This window comes from Nesoenas mayeri (assembly GCF_963082525.1).
Source record: "Nesoenas mayeri genome assembly, chromosome: 9".
Lineage (NCBI taxonomy): Eukaryota > Metazoa > Chordata > Aves > Columbiformes > Columbidae > Nesoenas > Nesoenas mayeri.
This window is the reverse complement of record NC_137557.1, coordinates 26,960,610-26,984,899: the sequence shown is the minus strand read 5'-3', so window position 1 is coordinate 26,984,899 and position 24,290 is coordinate 26,960,610. Positions and strand designations below refer to the sequence as shown.

The 24,290-nt window shown below is 39.0% G+C and overlaps 1 protein-coding gene across 1 annotated transcript; it reads left to right on the top strand.

The window, feature by feature from the left end:
• Nucleotides 1-271: 271 nt before the first annotated feature.
• PCOLCE2 (procollagen C-endopeptidase enhancer 2) lies at nt 272-23,740 on the top strand (the record flags this gene model as incomplete). The annotated part of the gene is made up of 9 exons (XM_080350119.1): nt 272-360; nt 1,275-1,383; nt 8,932-9,187; nt 10,568-10,692; nt 13,769-13,905; nt 16,182-16,336; nt 19,899-19,982; nt 21,849-22,016; nt 23,604-23,740. 9 exons carry the CDS (start codon nt 272-274, stop codon nt 23,738-23,740), a joined length of 1,260 nt encoding a protein of 419 aa, XP_080206245.1.
• Between the last annotated feature and the right edge of the window lie 550 nt (nt 23,741-24,290).

The following is a 24,290-nucleotide window of genomic DNA, read 5'->3' as shown; positions in this document are numbered from 1 at the left end:
CAGGGCGGGGCTGGGCGCAGCCAGGCAGGGCCCCCAAGGGAAGAGCCAGCAGCGCCCACGGCTCCGCGGCCGCGCAGCGCCGCGCCCCACGGACAGAGGGCGGGCGGCCCTGCCCGGCACGGCCCCTGCCCGGCACTGCCCTGCCCCCGGGGCGGAGGGCCGCGGAAGCCTTTGCCTCCTCCCCCGGCCCGAGCGCACACGGGAGGAGCAGGCGGCAGCCCGAGGAGCGGCTCCGTGGCCCCAGCCCTGCCCCAGCCGCCGCCGCCCGGAGATGCCGCCCGCCGCCCCGCGGCCGCCGCTGCCGCTGCTGCTGCCGCTGCTGCTGCTGGCGGCGGCGCGACCCGCGGCCCCGCCGCACAGGTACCGCGCCCCCTCCTCGCCCGCGCAGCGCCCCTCCCCTCCTTCCCTCCGCAGGAGGGAACCCGGCACCCGCGGGTGTTCTGCAGCCCCTTAGTGCGTCCTGGGAGGGCAGGGACAGGGGCTTTTTCCACGGAAACAGCCCCCAGATAACAGGTAACAGAGTAGAACATAACAGTGATACGCTACAATCCGGTGTGATACGATATATTATATTGTATTATATCCCAATAACTAAAGCTCGGCAGGGCTCCTGCCCTCAGCACTAACGCTGTGGTTCTCAGGGGCTTGTCTGGGCTCCCCGCAGCGCGATGCTGGAGCAGGGGCCCGCACCTGACCTTTGTAGCCCTGCACATCTCACACCGTCAACATCGAGATGTATGATGCATCACCAGGCTGGAGTAGCAGGACTTGCAGGCATCGGGGATTGTGTTCCTGTGGTATAGAAAACTTCCAAAGCAACTTACTTGATTAAAGTAGTTAAATTCAAACCATTTCAGGGTGGAACAGATAGGAATGTAAAGTTATTTTTATTACTGTGCTATTTTAACTATTATACATGCTATAAAAAGGCATTACTAATGACTTTTAAATATTTTTTCATTATAATAGCAATTTGCAATGATGTATGTATCACAGCACTGCGTCTTCCATCGTATGAATTAAAGAAAGAAGGATAAATCTGTGTAAACCCAGAATTAAGGTCCAAGCAGTTCATTTGCTCTACACCTAAGTTTGCATGTTAAATTGCACCATGTCAGTAATTAAATTATGTAAGTAATGAAACATGTTTAAAGTTAGCAATGCTTTTAAGTATTTTAGCTGTGTTTCTAAGACAGTCCATGTCTCTTTACTATTATATAAAGAATAAATGAATATATTTAAAATTTAAGCACTATTTTTCCTATTATCCTCAGGCCTACATTTGCATGTGGAGGAGTTGTATCTGGAGAGTCAGGGTTTATTGGGAGTGAAGGATTTCCTGGAGTCTACCCTCCAAACAGCAAATGTACTTGGAAAATCACAGTAAGAATTTTTACTATCACAAAATCAGTGCTGAAGACAATGAAGAACTATTTATCGTTAATGCCAGTGTTTTATATTGGATAACATATATGCAATAATGAACTCAGTAACTCAGAGCAGCTCAACTATCTGGAACTTTTTAGGGTTGCTGTAATATGATAATAGTGGCTGAAATAGAACTGACCTCGCCTAATGTCAGAAGCAAATTTTCATTGACTTCCATAGATACATCTCCAATTGTTTTAAATTAATCCACTTGAAAACAAACTTCTACCCTTTCAAGTCACTGCAGAAAGCAATAGTTAGATCAAATGGATTAAAGCTTTGAGGTGCACATAGCGAAAAGCAAAATTCATTGGCAAGAAAACATAGAAAGTTTAAAAAAAAAACCCCAAAATTCAGGCAGGTTTGCCTGCAGTGTGCTAATAACAGTGTTCTGCCAGCCAGGACGTCTGGAGCTTGTCATACAGCAAGCTGAGAAAGCAACAGGAAGGTGTTGTTACATTTATAAGTGACCGTGCGAGAGCATGCGGTACAATTGATATTTTGATGCTGAAATGAGACTGTAGGGCAGAAACATCATCTTCATGGACAGCAAATGCCGTTAAACAACTAGGACTAAACACTTCAGTGCTGGACGTGACCTTACCCACAGACTCAGAAGGGGTTTGAATGAATTATTACTTTTCCTCACAACACACAAATTAAGCTGTCTAAAATTGACCACCAAATTTTCTCTCCATTTTTTAGGCACAGTTCACTAAGAACTCCTGTGATATTCAGACCTAGAATATGTGCTTAAAAAAAAAAAAGCATAAAAAAATAAATTAGTCTGTGTGTTGACAGGATCACTAAAGAGAACTTCAGTTCAAAGACTGCATTAAGGCTAGGTGTTGGCAGCAGAATAGGATGTCACAGGATAATTGTCTCCTGCTACTATAGAGATGCTGACGCAAAGCAGGAGACATTGATCTGTTTACAGTGTTCAGTTAAAATGATTCTCGTACCAAACAAGTGATGTAATTTTGATCGTTTTATCTGACGGACACCAGTGAAGCTACAACAGTTGCTTTCTGCACCTTTGTGTTGCATTATTATAGGGCCAAGTTAGAGGTTACCTTTAATCAGTGACTGACCTTTTTCAGAAGAGTATGATGTGAAATACCGTGTATGCTCATCAATAAACTTGCTTCCTGCGGTCAAGGGGCTGAGATTACAGCAATTAGCATGGCCCACTTTATGATCTGAAAAGTGGACACAAATTGCATTTGGAATCATACACACATGCCTTAAGTAAAAGAGAAAAAAACTCCAAAGTTAGTTTACCAGTATAACTCAGTATTAGATCTTAAGAAGTTCAAAATTGAATCTGGAGGTAAATAATAATTTTGATTATAACAGCATAACATTTATACCATTAAAAAAATTTGGATTACGAATGGAGCCAGCACTGAAGAAGCATTTACTCAAGCATCCCATGCATATACCCTTCATCATATATTTGGGGTAGAGGGAGAAGAGAGCAATTGATTGCATTTAAAGAGTCCATACAGAGTGGTTTCATTGCAGACTTAATGGGGCTCTTGCCAACAAGATGTGAGTGTCCAGGTTAGCCTGAACATCGTGAAAAGTTACCACAAAGCCATACCAGAGCTGTGTCTGTACTTGGACTTTACTGACCGTGGGAGGAACTCCGCTTCTGGCATTTCATGATCATCCCAATTCCCACTTTTCTGCTGTTCTGCCATTTACTCCTGCTCTTCAACTGCTGCATACTTGTTCCCTGGAGCTCCCCCAAAGCCAGAGAAGGGCTACACAACTGTAGTAGACCAGGATTTCTTACGCCCCCAACTAATTTAACCCCTGTTAGACAATATTGCTCACTAAGCTCACTAAGTTGATTTTTCCCCCCCATCAACTCTGTGGAAGGCAAGGACTACAAAATTTGCAAGACTAAGGCTGATTCCTCTTTAAAAAAACAAGATGATTTACCAGACTGAGGCAAAGTGGTACCCTAAAGGGTTTGGTTAGCAGGAATTTAAACAACAAAATCCTTTCACCAGATACTGCTGAATAGCTTGCAATAGCACTAAAAAGCCAGTTACACTGCAATGAAGAAATATGCTGTAGTTACTGTTAGGCTTCCTCATCTATCATCTGATCTTAGAAGGTGACTAAGACTTTTTGCCTGTCCGTTTTAGCCAAGGGCTGTGAACACCTTCCTGAAAACACTCTATCTAATGCAGGATCTGACAAGTCTGCAAGACACATTGATTCACTTTGTGTCTGGCTCACAAGAAGCATGAAGCTGTTGTTTTCTCAAATACAGGATCTCGTCTATGGAAGAAATTCACAGAGATACAGAGTGACAGCTAATTCATTATTTAGAAGAAAATAAGTTTAGAAAATGTTATGGGTGATACAGATAAAGCAACGTAGCATTCAGGTATCAGCTGAAATCTTTCCAACTGGTTTGCTAAAGCTAGAAGAGTCTCTCTAACTCAATTATGGTTCTGTTATTTCAAGGGACTGGGACTTTTTCAGCTGGCTAAAGAAAACAGCTTCTCTATTCTAAGAGCTCTAAGAAGTGTTCAGCACATGCTTGTGGTTATATTACAACTTTGGCAGACTACCCAGCAGCTTTTAGCTGGCTTTGCTAAGAAGTCATTTGTACAGCTATTTCCTTTCTTATAGTAATGTATATGGCTTTATCTAAAATATGTCATATACATTTACTTTTAATACTCTGTAATCCTTCCTGGCCATCACCTCACATAAATGTGTCACACAGTCCAAGAATCTGGACTGTTGTCCTGTGTTTTTCTGGCAGACTGTGTAATTCCCATAAAACTCTGATGACTTTATGTGCAACAATACTACAGAAGACTGTCAAGAGTTATGTAAGGTTGTATTTTTATAAGTTCAGGAGCTGTGTTCCAGCAGGTTTGCTGACAATAAGCAAGGTTTGAAAAATTTGCTTATCAAGAGAGTTGGGAACCTGCTCTGGGGTATTGAAGTATTTTAAATCATTTTCTCTACATTTTAGCATTCATTTTCCCCTGTCACTGTGAAACTGCCCTTCCAGTAGAGAACAGATCTTTATCCATGGTTGTATTGCCAGAAAAGAAATAGTTGAACAGAATCTGGTGCCTTTGTCAGGGAGAGCAAGCTAATAGGATTTGTTTTTTTAAATTGTTCATTTGTGGCTGGAGAGGATGGAGCCAGGGAAGCAGCAACTAGGCTGGAGCTGTGCTTCTTCCCAGGATGTAAAACCAATAACTTTCACATTCATTCTCAGTAGAGAGAAATAACATGTTTGGCTTGCAAGTGGCTGAAGTATTTTCTAAGTCTACCTAGGACTGCTATGGCAAAACATACAATCAGCATTTTGGTATTAAACATATACCAAAATATATTAAATCCATGTACAGTATAGGTTTAAAAATTAGACAAAATATTTTCTTACTAAACTGGCATTTAAGGGGTTTTCCCCATCAAAAGATTATTTTTGAAGCAAATAATCGAAGCCAAATAATTTTTAAAAGTATGACAGTTTGGGAATCCTTCTTAGAAACTGAAAGAGACACAATGATCAAGAGGGCTTTGTGTTTAGTCAGAACAACTACAGAAACACAGCTTAACTACTTTAAGTGAGCTTTGATTAACATTATATTAAATACCTGCAAAGAATGATAACAAAAAAAATCTAGGGAGCTTATTTTGTGGTGGGTTGTATAAATAAAATAATCATGCCCTATTTAAGAGGTTAATAATGGACATAGATTATTTTAGGGAATTACGGTCTAGAAAAACTCCCCGTAAAAATTCAGAGAGTGCTGTTTTCCTTTAACCTTCAATAAGAGTAAGGCATCCTTCATATGAGGTTAGCATCATGATATCTGATCCTAAAGAAGTTCACAGAGTTAAGAAGGGAAGCAAAGGACAAGTATGGGTCAGTCACCCACCATGTAGGAGAGGAGAGGCAGAAGCTAAAGTGCCTCTGTTGAAATATACCAGCTGGGTGGATAAAACATAAAAATAAGGCACGCCCTGCAGGGGAAGCATCACACTCTTCCTTTGACTCCTCTTCTTTTTTATTGTCTTAAGAAGAGCTGCAATTCCTTCCAGTTCTCCCTCTGAGGTATCCCATCATCTTACTGCATCAGGCTCGGATGTGGCTCAAAGTAAACACAACTGAGTCATACTGGCCTCTGCATTCTCCCCTGTGTTTCTCGTGAAGCAATACTTTAAATGTTCTAGGATAAACATTGGCAGATTTTAGCACATTACTTTTCAACATTTAATAAAGGGAAATGATGGAAATGAAAGAAAAGTATTGTTTTGCAAAGATGCCTGTATTTAGGGTGGGATTCCTTGGAAATAGCTGCAAACTGGACCAGCTCCTGCCAGAATGTGGAATCACCATCCTCTGCCCTCCTAAATGTCATCTGCTCAGATCACAAAGTTTTAATTGATTTAACATGCTGGAACAAATTTGTTATTTTTGTGAATAGTGACAAATATTATTTAAATAGGCAATTACATTATTTTATAAAGTAATGGCAGTAAGTAGTGACTGAGATTAAGGGACCCAGTGCTCCCCAAATTTCAGCTAAATGTGAGCAAGGATGATTTTGACAACTGAAGTCTGGAGTTGGCTTCTTCTTAAAAATCCATGACCATGTAGCTCAGTTTCTCCTACACATTTTCTTACAGACTGTCATGAAACCAAACTGAGAAACTCAGTACATCTATGGGGAACAGTCTTGACCAAGATCAAGTAGACTGAACAAATAGAAGCTAGAGAGATTAAATACTATAACGAAATATAAATAGATAATGTAACTTAGTATAGTATAACACAATCAGTGGTGGAGAGTGGAGAAGGAAGCATGCAACACTGTGCAGAATTACTTACACCATGAAACAGAAAACCCAGGACTTGAGTGGATGGTTGTCTGGCAATTTGGAGTTCGGCAGCTTTGCCAGCATCCTCTCCCTTTTCAGCGCGGGTCAGTCCCACGTCCTGGTTCCCCAGGTCCCTTGGGGCAGCACGAGGGAGCAGAAAACGCAGGGCAAGGCTGAGTGCTGTGAGGCTGGCGCGAGCAGGGCAGCGCTGGCTCAGCGCGCTCTCAGTGAGCACTCGCCAGCGTCACTGAGGGGTAACCACTTGGCTAAATCTGAATACATTTCTACAAGGACAGCAAAAAGACCTTTTCTTACCCCAGAACCAGCCACTTCTCACATTTCAACTTCCTTCTTCAAACTCAGGGAGGGAGTAGGTGACTTCAAAGAGGCAATTCAAGCTGAGAAAGGAGGGAAAAATCTCATAAGCACTGACAAAACTATTCAATCTAATATGATGGAGCAACTTCTGCTCAAATTTCACAAACAGTGGGGGGAAAGGGGGAAGCTTCTTAACGATGAGTAAGTTGCAGCCAAGCTGCAAGACACTATAAGCAGTGTTTTGTAGTGGAAAATGTTGGACAATCTTAACTGTAGGCATAGCAGCTCTGTCTATACTAAAACATGATAACTGACTTTACAGCAAGCATTTTTGAACTGATTTGTCTGGTCACATGAAGTTTGTAGTAAACCATAAATCATAAATAACACTTAGGTCTTCTGACAGGAATACTAAATTCCTTTTAGCTCTTTTTCCTGTTAAAATGACCGTGTCTTAATGCTTCTTAGTGATTAAGACCAGAAGACAAGTGAATGCAATAATAAGAGACTTAGCTGTGAGAGCAGCAATTCAAAGATTCATATTGCTTTCACAGAATATGTTACAGTGTGACCATGTGTCTGTATTGGCCTTATGCTGACTAAATATACATGTGGGTTATTTTCTGATACCAGCTATAAGGTTTGCTCACTCCAGGAGTGTAAGTTTAACATCTGGCTTTAAAGTTTTCTGAAATATAGTCATTGTGCTTTGGAATTTCTGGCTAAGATTAGATGAGCTTTGTGGTTTTGGTGTAGTAGTAGTGGTGTACGTCAGCACGGGGGAATGGAATGCATTTTTGAGAGAACTTTAAACAAGAACTAAAGGAAAATACTGTGACGCCAGTGACAGGAGCTGCAGCGGGGCTGGTCAGCCAGCGGGTACGTGGACCCAGGCAGGTGGAAACAGCTCATGCAGAAGTCTGTCCTGCTGCAGGGTCAGTATCAGTGCTGGACATAAAAGCAGCTGCATGATTGAGTAACCTGAACATGTCTATAGCACATTTTTCACAACATCTAGAGCTGCTGCCTGTGTAAGTATCTTCTTTGGGTTAAGTGGTCATTTCCATGTGTAGCACTTCCATCTATCCCTGACAAGGCATTTTTAATTGTTGGAACTCACAGAATGCAAACACTGTTTGACAATTTCATATAGGAATAGTTTATCTCAAACTGGTGTTTTAAAATGAGTCACTGTTAAGGAAAGAAAAAAAATCATGAACTCTTAAAGTGTCATAAATACAGACTTACAGATATGTTAAGTGTGTGGTATGTATTTAAAGCAGAAAATAATAGCAGTGTCTCAGTAAAACAGAACAGCTGCAGTTATTTTAATGGGTAACCACTCTCCTGGGCTATGAACTGAATGCAGATAATTACACTCTGCCAGTCTAAGGTCTCTCTATACTTTAAAATACTGTTTCCCTTCTCCCTGTCCTGTTAACATAGCATTGAGTGCTTTGTTAGAAGACTCTTCTCAGTATGCTGCTTATTCTCTTAAAAGCTTGCAACTATATCCCAGGACATGTTCTCCTCCTTGTAAACTATTATGCTCTCTTGATTTACATCCTTCTCGGTAGTCTTGCCTCTTTTGCAATGTCCACAGATGCAGACATGTAAGATTTGCCCTGACTTATGTTTCCTCAGACATTTTGGAAAACAAAACTCTCTTCTGTATTGAGGACACGCACTAATGGTTCTTTTGAACTCTCTGTTTATAGTTTCAAATATTCTTTCCAAATACAATTCTTTCACCGCAGCCTTCGAGCTAAATGTACCTACTCCAATAGCTAAATTTTAGGGTTGTACAGCAATAACCATAAAGTTTCCAATTTTATTTATAAATGTAAGTCACGTGTCAGTAAATTAAAAAACCCTTCAAACTATGAAATTTTATGGCACAAATCAGTAAGATAAGAGAGTCCATTTCATTTGTTCAATATTGTAAATTGCTTGTTCCATATTTTTTTTCAACCATGTTAATCCCATCCTCCTCACCTTACTTGGTGACAGGGAGCTGCATGGCTGCTTGCATACTTCCAGCAGAAAATAAGAGAAACATGCCAAACTGAACTGGGTGGTGATGGTGAGACAATACTCTGAATCAGGAAGAAAATAATGGCAACAGAAATGGCCAGAGCTTTGTTCTTATGATTGGTCCAATATGATTTCCAAACCACTCTGCCTGGACTATAGATGACAAAAAAAGGCTTAGCTGGCAAGAAGTGAAGGATATGAAAATACTCATGCAAATAGTGGGATCAGATAGATACGTGGTGTCAGTCACATTTCAAGATACATGTCTCCATCCCTCTCTCTCTGCAGGTCCCAGAAGGAAAAGTGGTGGTTCTTTCTTTTAGATATCTAGACCTGGAAAGTGACAACTTGTGCCGATACGATTTTGTGGATATATACAACGGCCATGCCAATGGACAACGCATCGGCAGGTTCTGTGGTACGGTGAAACCAGGTGCCCTCATATCCAACAGCAATAAAATGTTGGTGCAGATGACTTCAGATGCTAATACTGCTGGAAGTGGATTCATTGCAAAGTTTTCTGCAGCAGAACCCCATGAAAGAGGTAATTAACAATTACATGTGCACTGAAGACAAATATGGCTGTACAACTCCATGGAGAGCCACATTAATGCTTAAAACGATGGGATGCCAGAGATATAAGGGATTGTGTGGTTCAACATATTAATTATCTCACTTAGCAAATAGCAAAGTGTAACTGTTTAACCACTGTAGTTAGTAAAGAAATAGTAAAGAAGAGGGCTAACACTGTAAGATTTGCAGAATAATTGCACCTAGCAGCATTGTGGCAATAACTAGTCAATAAAACGGCAGACAAAATTCCATATAGATGAATGTGGCAAATAAGGGGAAAACACCCTAACTTTATGTACAGTACAATGGGCTCTGAATTGACTACTATCACTTAGGAATGAGATCTTACATGTAAAATAGATAATTTATTAAAACATAGTTGAGCATCAATCCAGTGCTCAATAGTTACCAAAAAGAAACATAAACTTAACAATTTTTTAAAAAGGAATAAAGACCAACAACAACAACAAATTATGTCACTGTAAATTCATAAATGCATCTGCACCTTGAATACTGTGTGCCATTCTGATGTTCCCATCTCATGCTAGGATATAATAAAACTCTCAGAAGTGATCGGAGACAACAAATATGGCAGAGTTAAGGAACATGTTCTACACAAAGATGAGCTGCACAGAATGGACCTCTTCATGCTGGAAAAGAGATGGGCAAGGGCAGTGTAGGAGAGGGCTCTAAAGTCATGACCAGTACAGAGGAGGTGAATGGGGACCACAGTCGCTGTCTCTTCAAAAACAAAAACAGATGAGCAAGTGGTGGCAAAGGAGAGGAGAGGGCATTTTTTGTCTGAGCTGTAAAGTGGTGGAGTTCTGTGCCAGGGGACATTGGGGACTGTGGATTTCTACACTGGTTTAAAAACAATTAGAAAAACACGTGAAAGAAAAATCTTTTAGGGATTATTAAACATAAAGGTATTGCCTTGTGCTTGGGAAGGCCAAGAGCTGGGCGAAGCTGGGGGGTTGCAGGGAGGTGGTATCGCTCTGCTGAGAGACTCTTCTTCAAGGCTTTTGCTGTTAGCATGGCACCAGCCTAGACAGGTTATGTGGAAGACGCAATACAGGTGATGAGTAATACATTAGTCCTTTCAGTTCTATCCTTGTATTGATAACTTCTGGAAAGATATATTAAATTACTGTAATGTGATAATTTAATAAGAAGGTTCATAATTATGTTATAAATAAGAATTACATACCTGATGTAGCTTTGTAATTTGAGACTGGGAAGAGAGATATGGAGGAAAAAGCCCCGCTCCGTCATGGGCTCTCCACAGAGCCTGTTCCATAGGTCACCCGCATCCTCCTTCCACTGTGGTCAGCACCGTGCACTGTACTTGCAGGGGATCAGTACTGTGGGGGACGACTGGAGAAGCCATCGGGGTCCTTCCAAACGCCCAACTGGCCAGAGCGAGACTACCCAGCTGGAGTTACCTGCTCCTGGCACATCGTCGCCCCGAAGAACCAGGTAAGGGGCTGCCATTGCCCGCCAGTGCGGCCCGGCTGCCATCACCTGCACGGACTGACACCGCACCAACAGCCCGCTTGCACAGCACGCTGCCCGCCTTGCACTGAAACAACTAAAACACAATTTGGCTGAAATCTGAGTTGGGTTTGTGCAAGGAGCACAGGACACCTACCCTCCAGTGATAGCCGCTTTCCTCTGATCTGGTACCTGCCTCGCTCCAGTGACTCCTGTGCCTTCTCAGCATTGCGCGTCCGCTTCTGTGCGTTGGTACTTTCCCCTAAATTTAACTTTTAAAAGCATCTGTGACTGGTGAGGCTTTTAAAACTTTTTTTTTTTTTTTTTTTTAAGGTGATTTTGTTAATTAGCACAACATCATGCAAATTAAGTTAGGGCAGGTGATGATCTCAGGACCAAACACAATGATGATCAATTCTAGGTTTAAGTCTAACAACATTTGAAGTATTTTCGGTGTTGCTGCCGTTTGTTATTGAGGTACACAGGCAGAGCTGATTGAATTTATTTAAAGCAGAAATTATTTATTCTGCTTATGGTAAAGGGAATGTATTCAGATGTGTCCTGCACAGGGATTTTCAATGTGCATTTCATAAAGTTTGTTTTATTTCATATTCTGAAGGCTCCATCTCATAACATGCTTGCTTAATTAGCCAGATGCCCTCAGAGCATCTGTTACCACTTTGTTAAGACCTGAAGAGATGTGACGGCAGATGAAGAGGGCTCATTTGCCACCGTTTGCCACACATGGCAAACACAAGTGTGTTCCCTACGCTGTAGGGCTAATTGCAATTCTAGCTTTACATTTTCTGGTCGTTGCCAAGCCATCTGCTCTGTACCTTGGCAGGAATTCTACAATGATTGAATGTTTTGGTCGACCAGGCATGTTTGGTAGGTTGCTTTTCTTAACCATGTCCAGCTTCTTAAATTCCTCTACATGTAAAGGCAACTTTCCTCTTAATCTTCTGCTCATGACTGTAATCCTCCATATAAAAAAAGCTGCCCCAGATAAATATATTCTTCAGATGTTTCATACTTTTCCATTTCCCAAGGTATTTTCTCCCTTGAACTGAAGCAATATGTCAGCTTAGTCTTTCCTGTACTCATCTTTAATCCATATTCCTTGCTTGCTAGATACAGGTCATTTAACAATCCTGTAGATAGGCAGTGATTTTTAAAACCTTATCTGTAAACTGCAGATTACTTTGGTTCTTTCCAAATATCTCTAGACAAGCCTAAAACTTTTCCTAAGCTTGTAGAGAAGATTTAAGAAAGGCTATGTAAGCATAAAAATAAGGACATTATATGCCGTGCCTTTTGAACATCCATGAATCTACAAATTTCCAAATACATATTTTTCATGTAGTGCAGTAATGGTTGTTTGCATGCAAATGAGGCAGAATTTTGTCAGTGGCAAAAGCCATTTTTGAAAGTAGTGAATAAGCATCTCTCTCCAAGTGCACATGAAAAGCTGTTCACTCTTCATTTGCCAAAGTTCAGGTGCCGCTGTCTGTACTTTCCTTTCACAAGCATCTGAGCAGTAAAACAAAGCACTCCTTCGCTTCTAATACAACCCAATAATTACTTCGTTTGTTACAGAACATGGAGGAGATTCTCATGATCATGAAGAGCGTCTGTTCTATCATGAAATAGTTCTTTGTTAGTGCAAAGTTCACTTAGGAACAATAGTAAAGTAGATATTGCGGCCTGCTGGTTTGCCTGCATGTGGAAAAATGTAGCACTTCTGCTCCTAGTTGCATTACTTCTTTCTATACCATCTTTTTTATCAGAAGCATATTATTCTGATGAGTACTTCCATTTAAAGTGCATTTTTTCATCACGGTGACAAGGTTTTTGAAACAAACATGTTACTCATCTCTGAAAAAAGTCCCCCTAGGTTACTCATACTTTATGGGAAACAAAATGATGCCTTACACTTTTGAATGGTGCAAAAGCATATCCAGGGAAAACTAAGACATCAGGTGATATCACGCTATCATTACTATTAATGTGGAACAAGTTCATTTTTACTATGTCAGTAAATCAAATAAAGTGCATGTGATGTAGGAATTATTCCTTTTTCTTTGTACAGCCTTAAAAGATCTAATATCATCTTTGTTTGAGACAGATCTTTAAAGAGAAATTCTGCATATCTACAATCAACACAATTCAGTGTTGTCATTGAAGCCTCTTTATGGGAAGGTGATTTAAATACTGTTGTGCAGCCTAAATGCAGATATTGCCTCTGTTTCAATTGTGCGGTTATGTTGTGTTTTCCTTCCTTGCTACACACAACTGACAAACATACTGCAGGACTTCACCTCAGAGTAGTAAATTCCATTTCTGTTTTCTTGTACATTGCTTTTCTTTTTGAAGTAGAAAAGTCCATAAACAGAAGTCATGCTGGAGATAGTAGCATCAACACTGGAACTACCAGAGTTATACTAGTTCTCACAAACTGTAAAGCCCCAACATTTAAGGAAATTGTGTATGGAAATACAATTCCTTTAACTACTTACTTTCTCTTGGTTTTAGTCTTACTATTTACTAATTTTATTGCTATCACTATTTTTGTTTCTGACCTTTTTATTTCTGCATCATGTAAGCACAGTATTGGCAACCACAATGATTCAGACCTTGCTCTTAATGAATTCAGTGAAATGACTCTTTCCAAATTTGCCCTTGTTTTTTTTTAGCATATCTTGGGTGATACAATGACACTAAAAGCCCCCTTTCTCTGGTTTAGATTTGTTATAGTTATTTTAAAAGCAGCATAATACCTAATAGATACTATCCTGTTTTCATTCACTCATAAAAACAACTTTATGAGAAGTTACTTGCATATATTTGAGAGCAAAATAAATGTTTTATAGAATATTAGAGTCATATGTTGAACCATTTGTTGGAGAGAAGTCACGTGGATTAAAATATGTTACTCCACAATCAAGTGGATTAAGGACTTTATAGAAAATCAATTAGTAGTTCATATGAAGAGGTCACTTACTATAAGAAACATTATTCTGCACAGCAAAACCTGCATGAGTTATTTATACTTTCCCTGCAGCTAATAGAGTTAAAGTTTGAGAAGTTTGATGTGGAGAGAGACAACTACTGCAGATACGACTATGTTGCAGTGTTTAATGGTGGGGAAATCAATGACGCTAAAAGAATTGGGAAGTACTGCGGGGACAGTCCACCAGCGTAAGTAACTATCTTCGGTTATGAACTTCACTACCACTATGTGTCATTTTGCTAACTGTTCTGTACTAGGCTTCAGAAAGATATATATATATATATTTTGTAATTAAATATGACACTTTCTACATCCAATTGAACTTCCAGGAGCTGCTCAGTATCTTGTCTGTCCCTAGGTTTTCCCATTTCTCTCTCTGTCCATGACTAGCCCTGGCTCCAACCAGCAGCTTCCTAAACCACCTCTTAACTGTGGCTTGGCATCTATCCCCACAGCATCTCAAAGCTGTAAATTGGTCTGCCAAGCCCTAATGGGCTTCAACATCTAGAGATGTTAGTTTGGACTTTGTGCAAGGGCAGAAGACTGGGCTCAGACCCAGGCTACAGAGCTTAGAGATGACATTTCTTGTTACAGAACATTTAAGTGTCCTGAAAGTCACTTTTAGGATAGCATTGCTTTCTAACCAGAAATCCAAGATAGAGCCTCAACACAGTCACTTTTCCTTGTAGAGTTGTATATAGGCAGCTTATATATCTAGTGGGAGGGGGAAAGTATGGCTCTTGGGGAGCTTTGCACAATTCTCATCAAAATTTATCAGCTGGATTCAGAAAAACAGTAAGGACAAGACCAGTGTTGTAAAAGAACCAGAAAGCATTGTGTGTAAACTGAATTGTGAAGTGAGCCTTCTATAAAGAGTATTGGTTGCTTGTCTGACACTAATTATGCAAGGTGGAACTCATTAACCAGAAGATAATGTAACATGGCATTCTGTAACAGAAACAGTACACATAAAAAGTATGAGTAAAGTGGATACCTTGAACTGGTTTGGTGATGCACTGATGAATTCAGATCCAACTGCAGACGAGTGAGCGTACAATGTAACCACATACCTGATTCCTAAATACAATTATTATGATACGTAAATTAATGGTATACATAACAAGGACCATTTATTAGGAGAAGTAATTACTCAAAAACCCCTGCCTCTCACACAAAAAGCCTTTTTTAAAAAGGCAGGATACATGGAGTAGGTGACGTTTTTCAGAAGTGCTGTTGTAGCCCTGGTGTTGAGGAAGCAGAATAAGGCTCTCGGGCAGCTGATCATCTGTGCCCTCCTGCGTCCACAGCCTGGGTCAATTCTGCAGCAAGCGAAGCCTGCAACTACCACAGCATCTGTAAATCTATAGAATTCCAGATAACCAGGCACTTACTTTTGGTTTTGTCACACTCAGCCATCAGAGTAAACTGATTTCTGGAACACCTGCCAGAACTCTGGGATATGATCACGAGTTTTTACTTCAGCAGCCTGATTAAATGTTTTGAAGAAGTCCTGCTCAGGAACTGTCAGGCTTCCTGGGAAGAAACAACACAGTTACTTTAGTAAAACTACATCTAAAACCCACTTTCTATTTTCTTCTCCCCTCACCAAGATTATTTTGCTCCTAGATTTTTCTTTCTTTTTCCAAAAACTGTGGTTTTGCTTGAAAAATTTGTGTTAATTATTATTAATGAATATTGAGACAAGGTCTGTAGAAGGCTCAAAAGAGGGAGAGAAGTGCTGCTTTGGCAAGACTTGCATTCCAGATGGTTTTCTCTAACAGTAGTCTCGAATGAAGCGTCATTGCACTCCATCCACATCCAGAGGCAGGGTCACAGTAGGTACTGTGCAGTTTATGAACTGAAAACTAATACACTGGACAGTACTTGTCCTTGACATTTCAAATCCTAAGAAATTACCTGCAAGGTCTTGGTAATGAATATCGAAACGTTGACAAAAACCGAAACCACATAAAGAAATAATAACCCAAACCATTTTATTTGTAGTGTTTTTGTCAAAGAATTACATAACCCAACATTAAATTCATTTTCTTAAGGCCTTCCAAATGTGTAATATGTTTTTCATTAAACAAAAACAAATAAAGAAACCCATTTACTTACCTCAGCTTCACACTGAGGATTTCTTCAATACATTTTCCCATTGTGTTAATCCAGCCCCTTCCATTCCGTGGAAGTGAAGTCTGCAATGAAGTCACGCAGAAGAACTTAAAGATCCGCATACTGACAGAACCTTCAGGAACCAGAGGTTTAGATGATTCATCAGAATGAGTTTCACACTCACAGCACCGGTGTCTGACACACCAGCAAAGAAACATGTATTTCAGTGTTAGTCTGAGGGCAGATATTGCATTCAGACCAATAACTAAAGTGTTGTTGTTAGAAGGCTATTAATGTTTTTTGTCTTTGACATTCAAAACAACTGAAATATTTTCGTTTTCTATTTCAGCCCTATTTTGTCTGAGAGAAATGAGTTGCTCATTCAGTTTTTGTCTGATTTAAGCTTAACAGCTGATGGCTTTATTGGCCATTATAAATTTAGACCAAAAAAGTTACCTGCAACTACAGTTCCGCCTACTACTACAACACTCCCTGCTACCTCAAGTAAGTTTTACTGGCTTTATTTTATTTCTTAGAAAAATAAATTATTCCAGTACAAGGAGAAGGTTATAGAAAGTATATGAAAAATTAGTTTTATGGTTTGTTAGTATTTCAAGTGTCAAGAGAATGAATTAAAATTAATATACTCAAGGGAATATCTTAATATACTCAAAGGAGAATCTACTTAACATTATTAAAAGGAAATCTATGCAGACAAGAGATCAGTCTAACAGTAACTCGCTTCTGCTGAGAGTCTTCCTGTCTTCTCAATTTTAGACAGTTAACTAGAAAAATTGATGAACAAAATTCTTTTGCATAAGAAGTTCTAAATATTCTAGGAAATAGTTTTATTTTAAGGAACTCTTTCTTCTGTATGTGTTAATATGTAAAAATCTGGCCCTATTTTTCTTCACCTAGTTATTAAGGTGAAGGAAAACCAGTACGGAAGCCACCTGAGCCCTCTTCAGATTCTGGCGACATCCTGTCAACATGACACCTTCCTAGAATTATTTTTATTTTAAAAAAGATGAGGGTTTGGAACTTATAAAGAAATATGTCACACTAAAAATAAGTTTCCTTTTAAATTTAAGACTAGACAGCATATATGACAGATCAGAGGAGGATTTCTCTGAAGGTATTGCCAAAACCACCTCATTACAGAGATACTGAAGGGATAAATTCTTACAATTTCTATAACCTGGATGTGAGAGGTTTAAGATGCCCTTATAGCACAAAACCAAATTATTTATGATGTTTTTGCAACACATAACCTGATTTATACTTAAAAGGCATCAAAAGTCAGGACAGCAATGGCCTGTCAGCAGGAATCCAAGAAGCTGTGGTGCTTAAATACTGATAATGAAAGGTATTTAAACCAGATGAAAATAAACATTATACAAATGAAACCATAATGATCTGTAAATCATCCTGTTGTGACTGCTACTCTAATAATAAATAATTCAGCTCTGTCAGGTATCTCATGCTGTGTTTGTGTTCAGGGTTTTGCCGCTGAGTTTTGCTCTGTGAGCTGTTTGTGTGCACATGTGAAAGAGATGGCCTTTACTAATTAATTCCAAATCAATTGTTATGACAACATCAGTGTTAGATAATAAAAGCAATGTAAAATCATCCATGAGAGGACAACAGAGGGAAGGTGTTCAAAAGGACTTGTTAGACAGACAGAAATAAGAAGTCCTTTCAACATCTGATCAATTATGCATGGCATAAGCATTTCTGATCTTAAAAACAAACCAAAGTACACCAGATCTCGATGGTTTAGTTAAATTTCCAGTCAATCATTTGCATTCAGAAGCGTCCAGTTCAAATAGCTTATTATCTTGCAAATCACACCTGTTCAAACTCGCACAGAACTCCAGGCGTTAATGAAATATTTAACTTTAGTAGCCATTTTCCAAAATTACCTCGGTCTCTGTCTTACATCAAAATATTGGTAGCTGAAGAAATAAATAAATGCTATACAATACATTAATAAAAGTAATGAAGATTAATCCAAAACATGTGGTTAAGTAATTTATTTTCTTATTTCACTGAATCAAGTCATACATTTGCCTAACAATATGGCTACATGCAAAATGGTAGACACTTTATATTTTGCTAAACAATAGGCAGCCTCTACTGACAAATCATAACGAAGTCACCAACCAATGTCTACTAAACTCTAAAGTAAAACTTGAACCAAAACACAGACCAAACAAGAATATTTTGTAATGCATAATCCCAGTTTTAAATTTAGAAAAATCAAAGCCACTCAATAAATTTTTGCCAGCTGCCATAGTGGCACACACCTGTGACTCACCTTCATGTTACATTTCTTATCTTCCTGGTGTGGACACTGAACTGAGACTCAAGGAACATTAAATTCTCAGTTTTGGTCTTGCTGCATGTGGCATTGAGGTAGGAGGTACTTGCCTGACCTACCAATGGATGCTGTGAAGCAGGAGAACTGGCATGGCACCTTGCCAAGTGCTAACTGTAATTTGAAATAATAATTTGAAAAAGTTAGCATTTAGTTTTAAGTTCTAGGAACTGAATATAGCGTATTATTTCTACACTGTATTCCACACAGACGTCACTTCATAAAAAGCAACCCAGCATATAATTAAAAATAGAAAATACACACCGGTGTGAAAGAATTGTGGAGAAACATCAAGACAGCAGAAGTGATGACAGAGGGAGTTTCACTCCCATGACCACGTAGATCTGACCGTAGCACTGAGGCTCCATCACGTACAATCCCACTAGAGATGCCTCCACAGACACAGTGACTTGCTGTGCAGAACACTCCTCCTCTTGGGAGGCACTGAATGGTCTGAAGAGTCACACTGAATACCAATCATGCGAAGACTGAAAATATCCCCAAACACTAACAAAACCAAAAAATCTCAAATCAATGACAAATACGGAGTCCAATTTTTAAATTTTGGGTTTGAAAGGCAAACCAGCAAATTTGCAGATCTTTTAACAGTCATGGGCATAACACTGAAGACAAAGTAATTTTAATGCCATTCAGCTGAATCTCAGAAATCTGGAAAAGTATAAAAAGAATCAATTAGTTCATGCAATTAGAAGAGAAGTACACGTGTAAATTACTGATTGGAAAATTAGTTAGAAGTTATTTTTCAGAAAGTACGGGCTGAATAAAAGTTCTACAAAATGCTCCATTCTAAAGAAAGTAAAAAATGCAAATATATTCTGCATAACTAATTTAGTTTTTCTTGGAAATTAGGGTTCTGTAGGGTTTAGGTTTTATTAATCTGTCTGTCTCAGCTCTGTTTCCAATAGTTGTGATGTCATTGACCAATTCCAAACAAATTTGAAAAGGACATAAAAGCCTTAAAAATACTGCATCCCAACACATTACACAGAAAGGATTAGCTGAGTAAAGTACAGAAACCATTAACATCCACCCGAGGAGGACAAAAATGCAAAGCGTATTCACTTGCTTATAAACAAAGAATTCTGTTACGGAAACAAAATGTTGACCCCTACTATTAAATAGATTTATTATGTTGTGCTTCAAAATGTCATCAGTAACAATTCTACAGTACGATGTGTCATGAAGCTATGTGAAAAATGTAGAAAAAAAGAGCCAGGAATTTGAACTGTGATCTCTTCAATCACAGGACAGTAATTTCAGATAAAAGGCCACCCCCTCCCTCTGAAGTATCACTGTAATATAATGTTACAATACTTTAAATGTAGTACTAGGGCTGTATGGCAACAACACTAAATATTAGCAGCACAATAAGCAGCATATTTAAGATCACACTGCAATCAAAGGTAAACTTTCTGTAACGTCTCATTCTGTAAGGTCATTAGAACAGATATGTAGCTGAGACACGTGTGAAAAGATGATGCTTGGAGGCAATGGCAGAGAAAAGGAATATTGTCATTGTAGTGGTCATCCCCTGCAATACCAGAGCTAGTTAATTATACATCGGGATGATTCATCTTTCTTCTTCTTTTTTTTTTTTTTAACAAATTTCTTTGCATTTGTATCAAATACCTCATTTTAATTTCAATTTACTTTTTGTTCCTCGAGAAGCTGTGAAACCTACAGTTGCCCTGTGCCAGCAGAAGTGCAAGAGGAGCGGTACTATCGAAAGCAATTATTGTTCAAGCAGCTTTGGTAAGGAAGCAAAGTTGGTTCTTTTTACCTATTCACTTGGCACTGTATTTTTAGACTCATAGGAGTTTTACCAGAGGTAGTTCTGAGTTATCATTCATATATAGGCTATATTTTTACATCATCTTGTGGGTGTATCTGACATTAGTATCTATGTTTCACTCAACAAATCCTTGGAAATATTCTGAAATAGGCACTGCGTGTATGTCTCAAACAAACACACATTCTCCATCCAAAAAGTAAATGGCAGTGTCAGACAATCTCCTACAGGAAAGTATTGATTCAGTTACTGCACTGTCATCTCATGTCTCCATAACCGGCCCATACACAATTGATGCTGCACCTGCTGACTATTCCACCGTGCAGTTTACAGATTTCCAAAATACTTTTGAAAGAAGTTAGCAGGCGTGAAGTTTACAAAAACTGCTTTCCATACACAGACACAAATCACTCAGGAGAAATGACGTCTGCTGTATATTTGGATGGCACTGTCACTGCTGGTTTATTCAGTTTTGTTTCAGAGTATTTTCCTGTATTAATACTGGAAGCTCTTTTTAATCCCCTGTAACATGCCTAAAAATGTGATGGGGCAGCTTTCCCCACCGCCACCCCTTTTTGTTTGTTTGTTTTAATCTGCCTCTAACTTTATAGCTGATCCTATGAGATCTGGGGCAATCTGCTGTTTTAGGAAAGCGGCGGCAGCTTTGCACCATTTTGGTAGAAAACAGCCGAGGGCTGGGGCCGCAGCCCAGCAGAGCGGAGCCGCTGCCGCCTGCCGCTTTCCTCTCCTCAACACCCGCCCCTTGTCATTTGCACCCAGGGCCGCCTGGCCCCAAACCAAAAGAAGCAGGGAGGGAAAGAAAAAAACAAGTCAAATACATTAATTTTTTCAGTCTTTTCCATGGCATGGGTAAGAATAAAAATATTTTATACGCACTGTGAATGCAAGTGTATCCTAATGTAAGAACGCAACAGGTGCTGTTTGCAGAATATGACGGATTCCAAGTGCATTTGCTGACTTAATGAATTTAGGAAATAAGAACTATTTTATCATGCATTTCATTTTACCATCCGCAGTTCTCTTTTGATTGACCACGGACATTCCCATTTAATTAAAAGCTCTGGATTAAAGGAAGATAATATGTAAATTTACAAATGCCTAAGCCAAAATGTGGATTATGAAGATTTGTAAAATAAATCCAGCTGCACATAATCGATAACTGAAGCTCTAACTGATCCTAGGGTAGAGTAGCTTATTTACAAAAGGTGATGTGAGAAGAAAATAAATTGCTAATGCTATTTACCATTCCAGTTTGATAAAGAAAGATGGCCTACAAATTAAGCTGGTCATGCCAGGAAGAAAAAGGTATCTTTATTTTCATACTGAGAGGTCTTTAGGAGATATGTCTAATCTGTAGTCTAAATTTAGCTGAAATTGGCAAATTTGTATCAGTATCAGGCCTCAGATCAACATCTAGCTCCTAGGGCATTAACTATCCCGTTACTCATGTGAGGGTGTCCGAAAACTGGGAATTCAGCTTTTTGCTAGAATGTTTTCAATTCAACTTCACCACTGTTTTAAAATAAGTCATTAAAAGTAGTATCTGTTGTACTGCTTAATCGAAACGATTGGAACCTAGGACTGGGTTTGCAAAAGACTGATAAATCCTAAGAACAGTTTTGTATTTGGTGCCACCAAATGTTGTCAGTAGTGAGTTATCTAATGCAGATGATACCCACATTTTTTATCACTGTTGCCAGTATTGTTGGTTTCCTTATTATGGACTAATATACTTACCTGGTTTTTATGATGCCTCAACATGCATGTCTAAAAAATAATAAAAGTGTATCAAATGTATTTTCTTCTAGTAATAACTGGAACCGTAATCACAGCAGTAACGCGGGCTGGCAGCCTGCATGCAACAATATCAATCATTAATGTCTATAAGGAGGGAAATTTAGCAATTCAACAAGCTGGCAAGAATATGAGTGCCAAGATTATTGTTGTATGTAAGCAGTGTCCTCTCATCAGAAGAGGTAAGTACACAAGTATAACTGCCTTGTGTGTTCATAAAATAAAACAGTTCTTAAAAACACTATCAGTAAAGTTACAGCAATTATTTTTATAATCAATCTAAGATCTAAATAACTAGTTATCCAGATTTATATTGCATTTTTAAGTTTTACTTATAGTGGATTAGACTCAGATCAAAGGAGTTTGAAATCTATCTATATATATATTTTTAAACGCACGTGATATAAAGTAAAACCTGATTTAGTGCTCTCAAATAAAGCTCAGATTTTGTTTTTTCATGTATGTATTTCGGAGTTAGTTTTCATAAACAGTTATTTAGAAGGGAAAATTGACAGCATGCTACACTAGAAAAGCAGCGTGTCACAGCAAATGACAAAAATCAATGTTTCCCTGTTGCTTCTCTCCTGAATATATTTACACATTTACTGTAGAAATACTAGTGTCATTAAGCCCACTCTATATCTGCAAACAGTCAGTGTTTCTGTAGCTCTCTTAAACAGTATTATATGGAGATGAATCAAGATAATTTCCAGTTAAGGGCTACCTATATGGTGTCAGCAGAAACTCTGAGAATAGCTTTCATTGAAGGAACTAAGTAAAACAGAAACCAGTTTTCAGCTCTGCGTCCTGAGTAAACAGGTAGAACAGGAGAACATAAATGGAACCATAGCAGGAAGCAGTCAAAATAATTTAATAAGCATCAAAAAAACCACCCTGATAACATTGGGGATACTACTGGTATTTAAGCATTCAAAGTGGGCAGCACCAAAGTGACAAATCCTTGTCAGAAAGTAGGTTTTGCTTTTACCTTTAGTTCTCTGGAAGCCAGACACCTGGCTGGGAGACATCATTTGTTCCACCGAGGATATCATTGTCTCCTTGCAGGCAGACTGCTGGCTCCAAGCCACACACTTCTGTTTCTCTTCCTAAATCCCCATGAATTATTTAATAGCCATTACTTAATATCTAACCTTTTCTGCTTCTACCCCTGTAACATCACTCCTTCCCATCTAAGGCCTTGCAAACCCCTAACCCTTCTAAGCCATAAAAATATGCAAATCCGTCTGATTTCTGCGAAGCCAGGGCTTATCACACATTAAGCCCACCTTGCTTGCCTGACGGCCCCTCTATGTGTCTAGAAAATGCTCAAGTCTTTTAGGGGAGGAAAAGGGAACGAAAAGACCTAAGTACGCTATTCCTTAAGTGCATTATCCTGCAGGCTGAGCAAATGAGAGAATATCCAAAATGAATGTGATACTTTCCACTTTGGGTGTCAGTAGCTAAGTTATCCAGTGTTTATACTACATTCCTAGGGTCTTTCAGACTCATTTGACAATCTACATTTAATGAATATCTCCTATATATTTAATTATGTAGTACTTAGCTATATACCTGATTTTTACGTAACTGTACTTTATTGCATAACAAGCATGGTAAAGATGAGTAAGGAAGCACATGCTTTAGGTAGGAAGGAAGAAAATGTTAGAAGGCCTTGGTAACAGAGTGCAAATGAATAGAGACCACAGATAAAGAACTAACCAGATCACATCCTGGATTCCTGTCTTGTAACATCACGCTCTCCTTTGTAGGTTTAAACTACATCATCATGGGCCAGGTAGAAGAAGACGGTAGAGGCAAAGTCTTTCCCAACAGCTTTGTCATGAGTTTTAAGACTAAGAACTCAAAGATCCTAAATGCCTTGAAAAACAAAACATGTTATAACTAAACTCTGCAGCTGCATTCTATCACCTCTCTAGAAAAATATTTTTCACTTACTATAAGTCATAAAAATACAACTGACTATCAACACTAAGACCATGCTCCCCATTTCCCTCCCGTCCACCTAAGCACACCCTGGCACAAAGCGGTGTCCATCACATGTACCTACCGAGACGAGAACAGATCCTCCCAAGTCTTAAAGCCGAAGATTTGCAGCACAGCCATCTGATCTCAAACATACCAAATTCCAGTTACTTGGAAGCTGTTAATTTATAAGTGTCCAGTTTTTTAAGGAGTTGTGTATGTAAAATAAGAATTTTAAGTGCAATATTTATAGTAACTCATTTTAACTTAGCTTTTTCTCTAAAGTTGTTTTATTACATGGATTTCAGCATTATTATCTGTGCTTAATAAAATATTTTAAGATTAAATCATACACCAAGTAGTTATTCATTATGTATGAAGTGGGGCAGGCTGAAAACAGAAACTCTTTTGATCATTTACATGCTTTCGATGGTTTGGGTCTTGCATGGTGTGACTGACACTACTCTTCTTGC